The following is a 12,902-nucleotide window of genomic DNA, read 5'->3' as shown; positions in this document are numbered from 1 at the left end:
CCGTTTAATATGATCCAATGTAGCCCTCTTGGGGTTTCAGTGATATTTACAAACGACTTGTTCTATAATGTCACCAGAACCCCTCATTGGACCATATTGCACAGTTACCCGTTAGGTATTCTCTCTTTCTCTCTGTCCCTTTGTCCCACCTGGACTTCTCCTTCGTTGTTTCTAAAGCGCCTCGAGTCGGGGGCAGGCACTGACTTCCAGTATCTTCCAGGATCACACACTGCGATCGAGGGGGCGGTGGAAACTGTCACGACTCCTGATTCCAAACGCTTTGGCATAAGCGGCAGCTGACGCCGCCTCCGCACTGGGTCTGACAGGCAGGCTCCTTCCCCTGTGCATGTGTGCTCCTGTGTGTGCCTGGGCTCCCCGTGTGCGCTTCGAGCAGCAGCAGACGCCGGTTGCTTCCTCGTGTGAATCACTCGCTGGACGGGCTCGCGCTGAATGTGGTTTTCCTGTCAGGGAAGAAGTGAGGCAGCCCTCAGCCTGCAGGACACATGATGTGCGCGGGGAGGACGAGGCAGCTTTGGCTGTGAGGGGGCGAGCCTGCAGATTTCTCGGTGAGTACAGACCCCATTATTCTTTCTTGGGGGGGAGAGGGGGGCTCCCTGCTGTCACCGATGACGCTGTCGAAGGACTGCAGGGCACTGATGCAGTGGCATTGTGCCTGGCTCCCACAGCCTGCCTCTGCATTCTTGTGCGTCGGGGTGGCTTTAGCTGCAAGGAGAGCTGGAGAATTAGCAACAGGCCGTGGCGCTGGGGGTCGGTAGGGCTGGGGCGGTGTCACTTACCTCATAGACCCCCAAACCTGTCAGTAATGACTCTGATGTCTCCATAGTCCTTGGAGTCTCTGTGCTTGGCCAGCCGTCCGTGGGTACCATGTCCCACCTCGCCTGCGTGGCACGGGGAGAGCCCTGCGCCTCTCCGCAGCAGCCATGTGTGAGGCGACCGCGACACCGTTAGGGTAGCCCGCCCTGTGGAAGCCGAGAAGCAGCGGCCACCGCCACTCTGAAAAGCAGAAGCCAGGGAGCCAAGGACGGCGCGGAGCTCCGAGGCCGCCGGGGAGTCGTGGCATTGAGGCTGCGCGGGTAAAGCTGGGACCAGGCAGGAGCCGTGCGCCAGGTGGAGGCGGGAGACCGGGAGTGCACAGGAGGACGGGCTCACCTCTGCGTTTGTTTGTAGTGATGTGGTGTGTGGGGCGCGCACCACGACCTGAAGCATCCTAAGCGCGGAAATGCCATTTCAGACCCCAGGCTTCATTATACTCCGTACCCCGGCCCGGACACTGCCCGGGAAGTGGGGCCACGTTTGTGGTTTGTGTATTTTCAGCTGCTGGAGGGATCAGTGCTGTGTCGCTGTGTGCACATACCCACAGATATGACATGTTTATGATGCTGCGTGAGCTACCGCTCATGTAGGAGGCAGCTGGCAACCGAGGCTGTGTGCGCGCTGGGGATGTACTGATAAGGCTCTCTGTGGTGCTGTGTGCACTGGAACACGTGGACGGATGTATATGAACCCGTCTGCAGTGCCACAGGATAGAGGGTGCGCAGCGGAGCAGGCATTCTGAACGCGACGTCCACTTCCGTACAGATGCGTTACGCAAAGATGGAAGGGGGTCATGACCCTGCAGTGTCACCCTGACTGGAGGATGCTTATCACACTGTCTGCAGCGCGCGCGAGTGTGAAGTTATTCCTGACACCGTCTGCGCTCTTCTCACTGGAGGATGAGGAGGAGGGCGAAGGGGCACGCGCCAGCTTGGCACGAGGTCCCACAATCATAGAGGCTTCATAGAGCATGGGGAGGGCGACAGACGCTCAAAATATAGGTTATAAATCTAGAAACAGGGACACAGACTTAGGGGCCGATCAGGATTGCGGACGGACTTGCGTCCGTCCGCGACCCCAGAGCAGGAGGGAACCTCCGCATGGCATGCGGAGTTCCCTCCTGTGCAATTAGGATGTGACCGCCACCCTGGCGGTCACATCCTCTATTTTTAACATTGCGGCGGGTGCAGCTTCAAGCTGCACCCGCGGCAATGTTAAAAATGCACGCATTGCTTTTGCATGCAGAAAGAGGCAGGCACCGTGCGGTGCCTGCCGCTTTCTGCATGCAAATGCAGGGGGGTACCATAGGTACCCCCCATGTGCACCCCCCACCCCCCCTTCACCTAGGGGGCCCGCAACGGGCCCCCGCAGTGAAGTTCCGTATGCTTTTCCACGGCGGGAAACGCGCCGCGGAAAAGCATAATTCACTGCCCATCCTAATATGGTGGACGGTGTCTGAGAGACACCGTCACCATATTAGAGCTTTTCCGCCGCGGTTGTAAGCCAACCGCGGCGGAAAAGCTGCGGACGGAAACCAGGACCCACCAGCCATCCTAATGTGGCGGTGGGTCCTTGGTCAGTCCGCTGCGGTTTTTCCGCATCCTCGGGGCCGGCGGTGGCTTCCGCCGGCCCCGAGGATGCGGAAAAACCGCTATCCTGATCGGCCCCTTAGTTCGGATGTTGCAGTCAAGGGCACAAGGCCTAAAATAAGAAGTGGGGTGATTAGCCTAGTTAGGCAGTAAGCAGGTGACATCACATCACTTGACATCACAGGAATTGATACCACAGGAAGTGGCATCACCAGAAGTGACTTATTTTAAACTACAGTGGTCCCTAGGGAAACAGGGATATATGTGCATAAATGAATATAGACCCAATCAGTACTATATTGATTAAACTTGTCCAGCCGGACAGAGGTCTGATATTTAATAGATGTGATTGCTTTAGCTGCCTTCACTCTCAGGAGGTGAGACCACTCTCCTATGCGAAGTATTCTTACTCAGCCTTACCCACGTGCACCCCTTTTAGGAGATTGGGGGTCATTTTATGCTAACAGCAATGACCCAACGCAAAAGAGAAAGACAGAAAGGGAACAAAGTAGAGAGATAAGAAAAGAATAACGAAGACAAAAAAGGATGAAAAAACAACCTGCAAGAATAAGCAATTTTAGGGAAGTGAAAGAAAACATGTTATGGCAACCTTGGCATTCAGCAATAGGACCCTTTAAAGTAACACTGTCCTGTGGGCTCACCTATTCACTGTAACCTCATCCTGAAAGACCCAGCCCTAGGTAAGCATAAAGTATCTTTCATTTCATAGATAGTATAACTGCATTACATCAGTATCCCAGATCTATGAGCATCATAACAGGAAACCTTACCTGTGTTATTGAATTTTAATACAGTACGTAGCAAACTTTGCAACATCATTACAATAGGTAGATGTGAGATAGGCAAAAAACTAAACTACCCATACCTCAGAAGGGTAACAACTTGGGCAAAAGTTAACACAGCCTTTTCAGTGCTCTCGAATTTCCAGAGTTACAAAAATTGAACTGGTATTCCTTTCAAGGAAAACAACTCTTCAACATTTAGTGATCGGAACTGGTAAATAAAACATACAACTTGAAATGTTTAGAAATAATTGTTTGTTGTGATGTGACAGATTTAGATACTTCTGCACAAAACTGAAATATTTGGGTCATAGAGGAGCAAGCAGGTTTAAATAAGACAGTCCTTATTTGAAGTGAAAGTGCACAATTACGGTATCTGCCCGCCACCCACGCTTCAACCTAATTTGCCAAGAATTAAAGACAAAGCATTAACCTTTGATCTAAAACAGGAGAAACAAAGATATGTCCATCTTATTGCTGAAATGAACAATGTGAAAGCAGAATGCCCGGGATCAATATCGGCTTTCCAGGTTGACCAAATTCTGTGATCCTAGGCAAATCTCTCTTGTGTTTGATTTAATGGTTTTAATGTTGTACCATGTATAATAAGAATCTAGGAAGAGATGTTTGATGAAAGTTTGCCAACAAGGTCCACCTGCCTCCTTACCCTCATTGGGCTCTTAATAGGATGCTACTGAAGAAATACTAACATAGCGACCAAATGGGTCAGTATGTATGGCATGTACGAATATGGTGAATAGAAGTTTCACAACTGAATGCAACCATATAAGATACTAACGGGATCCTTGTGAGGTCCTGATGAATGCCAACTAGCCCAGTGAGGCATTGGTGTGATGGCTGAAACATGTTGACCCAGGGTTATTGAGGATACTAGTTCCCTTAGTGCATCCCCACCTATTTTTACTCTGTCAGGGTACCCTTCAAAAATAAAATGAACCCTCAGGACACGCTAGATTATTTTAAATCTGGTATCCCTCCCAATAACCAAAGAGCTTCTTTGGCAACCAAGGTCTAGCCTGCCCAGATACCTTAGGTATCTGGATGAGAACTCTATGAAGAAGCATGCCAATTGGAATTCCAGTAGGTGAGAGCTCTTAATGCTGTGACATGAAGGAGCCAATTTCCTGTGTGTGCTGTCAAAAACTCCATATGCCCGGAGGGAGGCCTTCGTGAAGTGAGAGGGCTGCCACCCTGGACCTGCGGGCAGCTTTGAAGGAGAAGAAAGCCATTACTAGAGCAGGAAGAGCAATGATTCAACTATCTAATAATCAAGGAGGACCCAAGGCCTGCCACTGGATTCAGGGAGGCTTACCACATAGGTGGAGGAGCGTGTGGACGCCTGTAGCCTCTACCGTAGCATCCAGTCTTCGGCGCACCACCGGGTCGCAGACAGGCGACAGGGCACTCCGACCCTCCACTCCCGCGAAAAGTAGTAAGACCGAATACTGGGCCACCAATACTAGGCTTGCTTCTTTGACTTTCTCAAATACATCATGGAACTTCTAAGACTTGAACTCAAAAGAGGGGCCTAGCTGGGATGCCGGCTACATAAATAGGGAATAACCTCGATACTTTTACAGGATATTGGAACCTGAGTGTTGATCCAAGGAAAGCTAGTGTGCCTGCCTTTAGAAGACTGTGTATAATATTTGCACACAAAATAAGTGGGTGGATATACAGAAACGCTAATGCACCACCAATGTAAAACCTACCTGACGTATGGTAATGCAAAGCAGTGCAATGGGCTGCCTTGCGTATTTTTTTTGCTTGTTTTTTTTCCCAAAGCCACGGAAAAACTATCGTACGAGGCTATTTCTTCTTTGTATGTGTGCTGCAGAATACATCATACATGCAAAGAGGAAATAGCGAGGAGAAGTACATTTATTTCTCCTTGTTAGGCCAGCCTCAGGTAGACTCACCATTTTGATGCAAACCTATGTATACATGCCTTTGTAAATATGGTTTGCATCGCAATACATCAGTGGCTTGCACCACCCATGTAATACAAGGCAGGGCAATGTGCTGCCATGCCTTCATTTTTTTTATTTTTGCTGAAAACCCACATAAAAGGGATTTGTGTGGTACAGTAAATCCCAAAATAGATTTTACTTTAGGGTTGAGCCAGGAAAAGTGACTCAACCCAGACGCAAAATATGGACCTCAACTTATAGTTTTTTAAAAAAAAAACTCTGCCACAAAGAAAGTGGAAACAAGGAGTTACTGACAGTAAATCTGTTCTGCATAATTGGTTGAAAAGACTATTTTAAAATGTCTTATGGGGTTATGGCACCTACTGCAGTGATCTATGTGTTCCCAGTAAATCTGTGTGAATAATAATGGTAAGATAACGCTGGAGGTTGATGCACTTGCTGGAAAGTATTGTGTTTTGTCTAGCCTCAGTTTTGACTCAAAGTCAGCATAGAGGGTTAATGTGTCTCCTGCAAAGCACATCATGTAACATGCAAATGACTGATTTTATTTTATGTAGATAGGTAAGTGGGTCACAGCTTTAAACAGAGTTCTTTATATTACTTGCAGTTGCATTGTAATCCTAATATCGCACAGTCAGCTATGAAAGATGATATGTGACTTCTACATCTTGTACCCCCCCACATTTTTATGTAACACATCCTGTACATTGATTTACAAACTTAGATGATTTATTGTATATGTAATATGTATTTGTGAAGTAAAGCACTTTGACACCCTGCATTGGGACGAGTAGCCCTATAAAAGAACAAATAGTGCTATTTAAACGCCTCCTCATGGGCAGTAAGAGCTATATAAATGCAATTTATTTTCTATTAGTACTGGGAAAGGTCAACACATGTGGCATTCTTACAGTCATGTGTATCTCGTAAACAGGGACTGAACTTAGTGAAAATATGTCTCTATTAAGTATGTGTGAAGTGCTAACACTGTGCTAACAAGGTGAGCCTTTGTTTCTCCTCCACTACATTTACATTTAGGTGTGAGGCTCCTCACTGATCCCAGCCAGGCGACTCGATCAAACAGAGGCCTGATGACCCCTAAATTCGGACTTTGTTTTGGGCCCAGCAGGAGTCTGAAACAAGAGAGCACCCCCATGCACAATGTTGCGGATCGAAAGTAGACAATACAATAATACAATACAACAGCATTTGTATAGCGCGCTACATACCCGTGAGGGTCTCAAGGCGCTAGGGGGGGTCTGCTACTGATCGAAGAGCCAGGTCTTGAGAAGTCTTCTGAAGGCCAGCGGGTCCTTGGTCTGTCGTAGGTCGGTAGGGAGAGTGTTCCAGGTCTTGGCGGCGAGGTAGGAGAAGGATCTGCCAGCGACGGTGGTTTTCCGGATGCGAGGAATTGTGGCAAGGGCGAGGCTGGCCGAGCGGAGGCTGCGGGTGGGGGTGTAGAAGCTGAGTTGGTCGCTGAGGTATGCTGGTCCGGCGTTGTGGAGGGCGTTGTGTGCATGGATGAGGAGTTTGAAGGTGATCCTCTTGTCGACGGGGAGCCAGTGCATGTCTCTCAGGTGCGGGGTGATGTGGCTGCATCGCGGGACGTTGAGGATCAGTCGAGCCGCTGCGTTCTGGATGCTTTGGAGCTTAGTCGTTGTTCCTGCATAGAGGGCGTTCCCGTAGTCCAGTCTGCTGGTGACGAGGGCGTGGGTGACGGTCTTTCTCGTGTCAGAGGGGATCCATTTGAAGATTCTACGGAGCATTCGCAGGGTGTTGAAGCAGGACGAGGAGACTGCGTTGACTTGCTTGGTCATGGCGAGGGCGGAGTCGAGGATGATCCCTAGGTTGCGTGTGTAGTCGGTGGGTTCTGGGGCTGCTCCCAGCGTTGTAGGCCACTAGGAGTCGTCCCAGGCTGAGTGGGTGGAGCCAAGGATGAGGACCTCCGTCTTGCCTGAGTTCAGCTTCAGTCTGTTGTGCTTCATCCATTCGGCGATGGCCCTCATTCCTCTGTGGAGGTTGGCTTTGGCGGTGTGGGGGCCTTCGGTGAGGGATATGATCAGCTGGGTGTCGTCGGCATAGGAGATGATGTTGAGGTTATGTGGTTGTGCGATGCACGAGAGTGGTGCCATGTATATGTTGAACAGTGTCGGGCTGAGGGAGGATCCCTGTGGGACTCCGCAGATGATTTCGGTGGTCTTGGAGTGGAAGGGTGGGAGGCGGACACTCTGGGTTCTGCCGGAGAGGAAGGATGTGGTCCAGGCCAGGGCCTTCATTTGGATTCCGGCGTCATGGAGGCGTGCTGTTAGGGTGCGGTGGCAGACCGTGTCGAAGGCTGCTTATAGGTCCAGTCGGATGAGGGCGGCTGTTTCTCCTTTGTCCATCAGGATCCTGATATCATCGGTGGCGGCGATGAGGGCGGTCGCAGTGCTGTGCTTGCTGCATAATCCGGATTGGGATGGGTCCAGGATGTTGTTGTCTTCGAGGTAGTGGGTCAGCTGTCTGTTAAAAATCTTCTCAGTGACTTTCGCTGGGAAGGGGAGCAGGGAGATGACGTAAATATATAATTTACTCTCTTAATTTCTATGCAGGTAAGTACTCAATCAATAATAACTCAATCGGAAAGAAAGAACCAGAGTCCGTGGTGTTAGAGTTCTTAGGGGTTTTATTCCTCAAAAGGAATGGTCATGACAAGATATCATGTTCTTCCCACCACAGGGGTGGAAGAAGGGATAGTAAGAGCGCGCTACATTTTATTGACAATACATAGCTTATATACTTAATTCATGTCATAAGCAACAGTGCAGTAGGCGTAACAGCTGAGAGAAGACAAGATAACAGTATACACGTGATACTAGTACGTAATCAGAAGGCGTGGACTAGGCGTGAACTGGAGGTGTGTGCTAGAAACGTCACAGGTAAGTGTCACAAAGGGTGGCACCAACAGAAATGTTGCAATGTCAGCAGAAATCGGAAGCTTGGATGCGCGCGCAGCTACATGACGTGTGATTGACGTAAAACTGGAGGGTGCAGGGATTTGACATTTACACTAACGGAAAGAGACAGAAGTCTGGCATGTCAGATCAACTTGTACTTCTATCATATCTGATATCTGATGTTTGGGAACCATATTATCTGGACGGAAAGGTCTCTGGGGTAGAAGCTATTCTATACTGACTGTGAATGCGTGTATATGCGCCTGAGTGTCTGCATGAGAAGCGTGGGGGCCCGGGGCCTTCCATGGGAGCATGGCAACAGAGACTATGAATTACTTGCACTAAGACAGGTCGGCCCTTTGGCTCTGCAGCTGAAGAGGATGTTTACTGAAGCTAGTAGGCAGGAATGTATTTTCGAGGAGCGGAACAGATAACTCGAAGGTTATAGTCAGTCTTGGCAGGCAGCAGGCTGAGCTGAGCGCGAGGGGCCGCGCTGAAAGTAAGTCAGAGTTCACGGGTACAGAGGCAGCCTGGGCTGAGGCTGTCAGAGTCAGAAGCCAGAAAAGAGGCTCGATGGCAGAAATTCAGGGCCTACTCTGCCAGAGCAGGAAAACATGTAAAGTACACTACAAAAAGACGGTGGCATAGCATACTTAGGAACGGACTATTCAACCCGTTCAGGGTGGGTCTGAAAGAGGACATATTGACGTTGGACGCAAATGTATTTGCGTCTTCATAGCTGGCACAGGAGGGAAGTTACATGCACTTTAGGCTGGTACATGGAGTCGGTGGGGTACGCGCTAGGGAACACAACTTGACCATAAAATTTATATTTCCTCAGAGATGGGCCTGAAGTTCTTGAGGTCCTTGGGGTCCGCCTTGGGTTTCTTCAGTAGGGCGCTGATCTCGGCGTGCTTCCAGCTTTCCGGGAAGATTGCTGTCTCGAAGGAGGCGTTGATTGTTTTCCGGAGGTGGGGTGCGATGGCTGTGCTGGCTTTGTTGAAGACGTGGTGGGGGCAAGGGTCTGAAGGGGATCCGGAGTGGATGGAGTTCACGGTCTTGATGGTGTCTTCGTTGCTGACGTTGGACCAGGTGGTCAGTTGACTGGTGCAGGTGGAGGTCGCAGAGGTGGTGGTCTCGGTGGTAGGAGTGGGGGGGTGGGTGTTGAAGCTGTCGTGGATGTCTGTGATCCTGCGGTGAAAAAAGGTGGCCAGTGAGTCGCACAGGTCTTGTGAAGGTGGTATGTCATTGGTGTTAGAGCTGGGGTTGGAGAGTTCTTTCATGATGCTGAAGAGCTCTTTGGAGTTGGGCGCTTTGTTGTCTAGGCGGTCTTTGAAGGCAGTCCTCTTGGCGGTCCTGATGAGTTGGTGGTGTCTGCGGGTGGCGTTCTTGTGGGCTTTGTAGCTGTCTGGTGTGCGGTCGCGGAGCCATTTCTTCTCCAGCTTCCGACAGGTGTGCTTGGAGGTCCGGAGGTCTTCGGTGAACCATGTGGCTTTCTTGTTGGTGTGATTGGTTGTGGAGGTCTTGAGTGGGGCGATGGTGTCGGCGCAGTCGTTGATCCACTGTTTGAGGTTGATGGCGGCGGTGTTGGGGTCGGTGGGGTCGGCGGGTGGTCTCAGGGCGAGGGTGGTGGTCAGTTGGTCCTCTGTGATTTTGCCCCAGCAGTGGCGTGGCAACTGTAGGGTGCGGTGGTGTGTGGTGGGTTTCCTGAAGGTGAAGTGGACGCATCTATGGTTGGTCCAGTGGGGTTCGGTGGTGTGGTTAAAGGAGACGTGGGGACTTGCGGAGAAGATGGAGTCCAGTGTGTGTCCGGCGGCATGGGTGGGTGTCGTCACGAGCTGTTTGAGTCCGAGGTTGGCGAAGTTGGCGAACAGGGCGGTGGAGTTGGTGTCGTTGTTGTCCTCGAGGTGGAAGTTCAGGTCCCCTAGGAGGATGTAGTCCATAGAGGCGAGGGCGTGGGTGCTGATAAGGTCGGTGATGGCGTCGCTAAACTGTGGTCGTGGTCCGGGTGGTCTGTAGATGAGTGTTCCTCTGAGGGTGCTGTTGGGGTCGGTGTGGATCTGGAAGTGCATGTGCTCGGCGGTGGTGAGGGCGTCGTTGGTGTTGGTCGAGACACTGAGGGTGTCTTTGTGGATGATGGCGATTCCTCCTCCCACTCCGTTGGTGCGGTCTCTGCAGGAGATCTTGTAGCCCTCTGGGATGGCTGTGGCGATGTCTGGTGCCGAGTTGGCGTTCAGCCAGGTCTCTGTCAGAAAGGCAATGTCCAGGGTGGTTGAGTCTAGGAGGTCCCAGAGTTCAATAGCGTGCTTGCGATCGGAGCGGGTGTTGAGGAGGGTGCATTGGAGGTGGTTGGGCTCCCTGGTTGATGGTTTTGTGGGCCGGATGCCGGTGTAGCTGCAGTTCCGGCAGGTAAAGGGCCCTTAGGTGTGCTTCGGGGTGGCCCGGTAGCAGGAGTGATCTCGCCCGGCGTTGAGTGCGTGGAGGGTGCTGGAGTCGTAGTGCAGTCTGGTCTTGTGTCGGCTTCGGGGTCAAGGGGTCCTGGTGCTGGGCGCGGTCCAGGCGCAGACAAGCGCAGACCGACTTGCCTTTGGCGCGCAATCGGCGTGCCTGCTGCACTTCCGGGCAGTGGTCGCCATAAGAGGCAAAGAAGGAGGGAGGAACAGCTGGGAGGCGGGAGCGGGGCGGCGGGGCGGCGAGGGGGCGTGGCCACGGGTGAGGCGATGGGAAAGTGGGCACAGAAAGCAAGAGGGGGGGAGAGAAGGGGAGGTGCTAAGGGGAACCACGAAGGCGAACAGAGGCAAAAAAGAATACAAGCAGAGCACAGCAAATAAGTGGCAAATACGAAAAGTGGCAGCAGTTTAGTAAAGTTACGTGGGAAGCAGACCGCAGGGCAGATCTGGGCACAGATGGTTCGAGCCCAGGTCAGAGCGGCAGCAGCAGCAGGGGAAGCATGCACAGGTGGTGCTGTGGCGGCGGGAGCAGCCCTATCCTTGAGCAGGGTCGAAGGGACAAAGTGTAGGAGCTGCTGAATGTGTCCCGGTGATTAAAAATTACACCGGGACAAGTTCAGCACCTTTTACAGTGGGGCTCAACTTCGTCTCAGCATGAACGGGATCCATCCTGTGAAAGTAGTGGGTGGACGCCATCCACCGGCGTGTACCCCCGACGTGTGTCCTTTTGCAGACCCTTTGTTACTCTGCATGCTCTCCCTACAGCGGTTTACTTCAGCTCTCTTCAGCACTCTCGAGTTGAGATCACCATTTCTCTTCTTTTTCCATCCTCTAGTTTTTCGCTCCTCCTCCTGGTTTTGCATCTCTCCCCAATACCAGCCTTATTTTCTGTCTACATTTTTCCTGCTCTCTTTATGAACCTCGGCGTTTTCTGCTTTTTAACACACATTGCTGTAAGTGGGGTGCACTGATCAATGCTTCACAAGAGCCATGCTTGGACAGGAGCCTCGTGATCCCCATAACAGCAGCTGAAAAAGTGCCAACAAGTGTTATTCCTTGCTGGTCGCTGACCGCTATTCTGGTTCCACATGTCACCATTGATGCAACCAACCATGCCCCTTAGACACCCTTGGCCTCTTGATAGACCCCTTTTGTACAATTACAATACCTGGAGTGGGTTCTGGTTCAGCCCATTGCTCATCATTGGTTGACTTTACGGCTAATCACATGTCCTTGCTTCTTATTCTATGGAATTTTTCCTCATCTAAGGTATGTTCCTCTCATGGAGAATTGGTGTTTTACAGAGTGAGTTGCATCTTTCCTCTACTCACAGCCATGGAAATACTTTATTTTAGGTCAAAGTCTTCCAGCCAGTGCAGCTTGGGGTCATTCAGAAAGCTTCCCTTGTAATGCATTCTTCCCATTGCTTACGATTGGCTTTGTGGTTTGCAACTCACATGCGCTTGCTTTCTATTTTTTTTTTGTCTTTCTGCACCTCTGGATTTCATGTGTTTTATCTCTCTCCCCTTGTGTGCTGGTTTGTTTAAAATTTTTGCCCCCATAGCCGCATTGCAGGCCACCCGTCCCACTCCCTTTGTTGTTTTTCCACACTTTCCCATTCCTCAGTTGCTGTTCATCCCACTCCTAATAGTTCCTCCGTTGCTCTGCCATCTCTCCGCTCTTCCATTGCTTTTCATGCACACCTCTAGTCCCTCTTGGTACCCTGCCATTTCTCCCCACTGCTCTCTTTTTGTCCCCATTCTCTCCAGCTCCTTGCCCTTGCTTCCATTGTGCATGTTGCTTTTCTGCATTTCCACCATCGCTCTCACACCCTTCTCTGATCCTCCTTTCTTTTCGTTCCCCCACCACTTCCTCCATTGGTCTGCCACCTCTCTTTGCTCTTCTGTCACTTTTCTTCCCTGCAGCCCCCAGCATCCACAATGTTTCTCCCCTCCAAATCCTGTTTTATATATTTCATCTTAAATTGTATTTTTTGTGAAGACCCAGGAACTGTGTCCTGCTTCCAGGGCCTCTTGCTTCTTTATTGTAGTGCTTTCCCCCTCACACCTTTATAATTTAATGTGCCGTTCAGAAAATTGCTGTCTGCCATTTTGGAAAGGTAGATTAAACTTACAAAAGAGCTACAGTGTCCATCAGTGTAACACAATGCCCACTCATGCGTAGCAACATCAACATTAATGTGTTAATGTGAATGAACTGCCAGCAATTTTGAAATGCTTTTTCTTTTAGAAAACGTATATCACAATGGCCACACATGCATGCACATGTGGCATCTAGGAACAGGCTTTTCTCCTAAAGACAAAGCATGCCAGGATGG

At 50.6% G+C, this 12,902-nt stretch overlaps 1 protein-coding gene across 1 annotated transcript in view; it reads left to right on the top strand.

Moving 5' to 3' along the window:
* The first annotated feature begins 312 nt into the window (after nucleotides 1-312).
* SPECC1 (sperm antigen with calponin homology and coiled-coil domains 1) overlaps nucleotides 313-12,902 on the top strand; it is a 1,296,450-nt gene continuing 1,283,860 nt past the window's right edge. The window contains exon 1 of the mRNA XM_086955068.1: nucleotides 313-566. Within this exon, the coding sequence (XP_086811194.1) occupies nucleotides 347-566 (220 nt within the window). The 5' untranslated portion in view covers nucleotides 313-346. The remainder of the gene's footprint in view (nucleotides 567-12,902) is intronic.

The sequence above is a fragment of the Lissotriton vulgaris genome, chromosome 2_1 (assembly GCF_964263255.1).
Source record: "Lissotriton vulgaris chromosome 2_1, aLisVul1.2, whole genome shotgun sequence".
In the NCBI taxonomy this organism is placed as follows: domain Eukaryota; kingdom Metazoa; phylum Chordata; class Amphibia; order Caudata; family Salamandridae; genus Lissotriton; species Lissotriton vulgaris.
The sequence above is the reverse complement of the archived record's forward strand: the minus strand, read 5'-3'. Positions and strand labels throughout refer to the sequence as shown.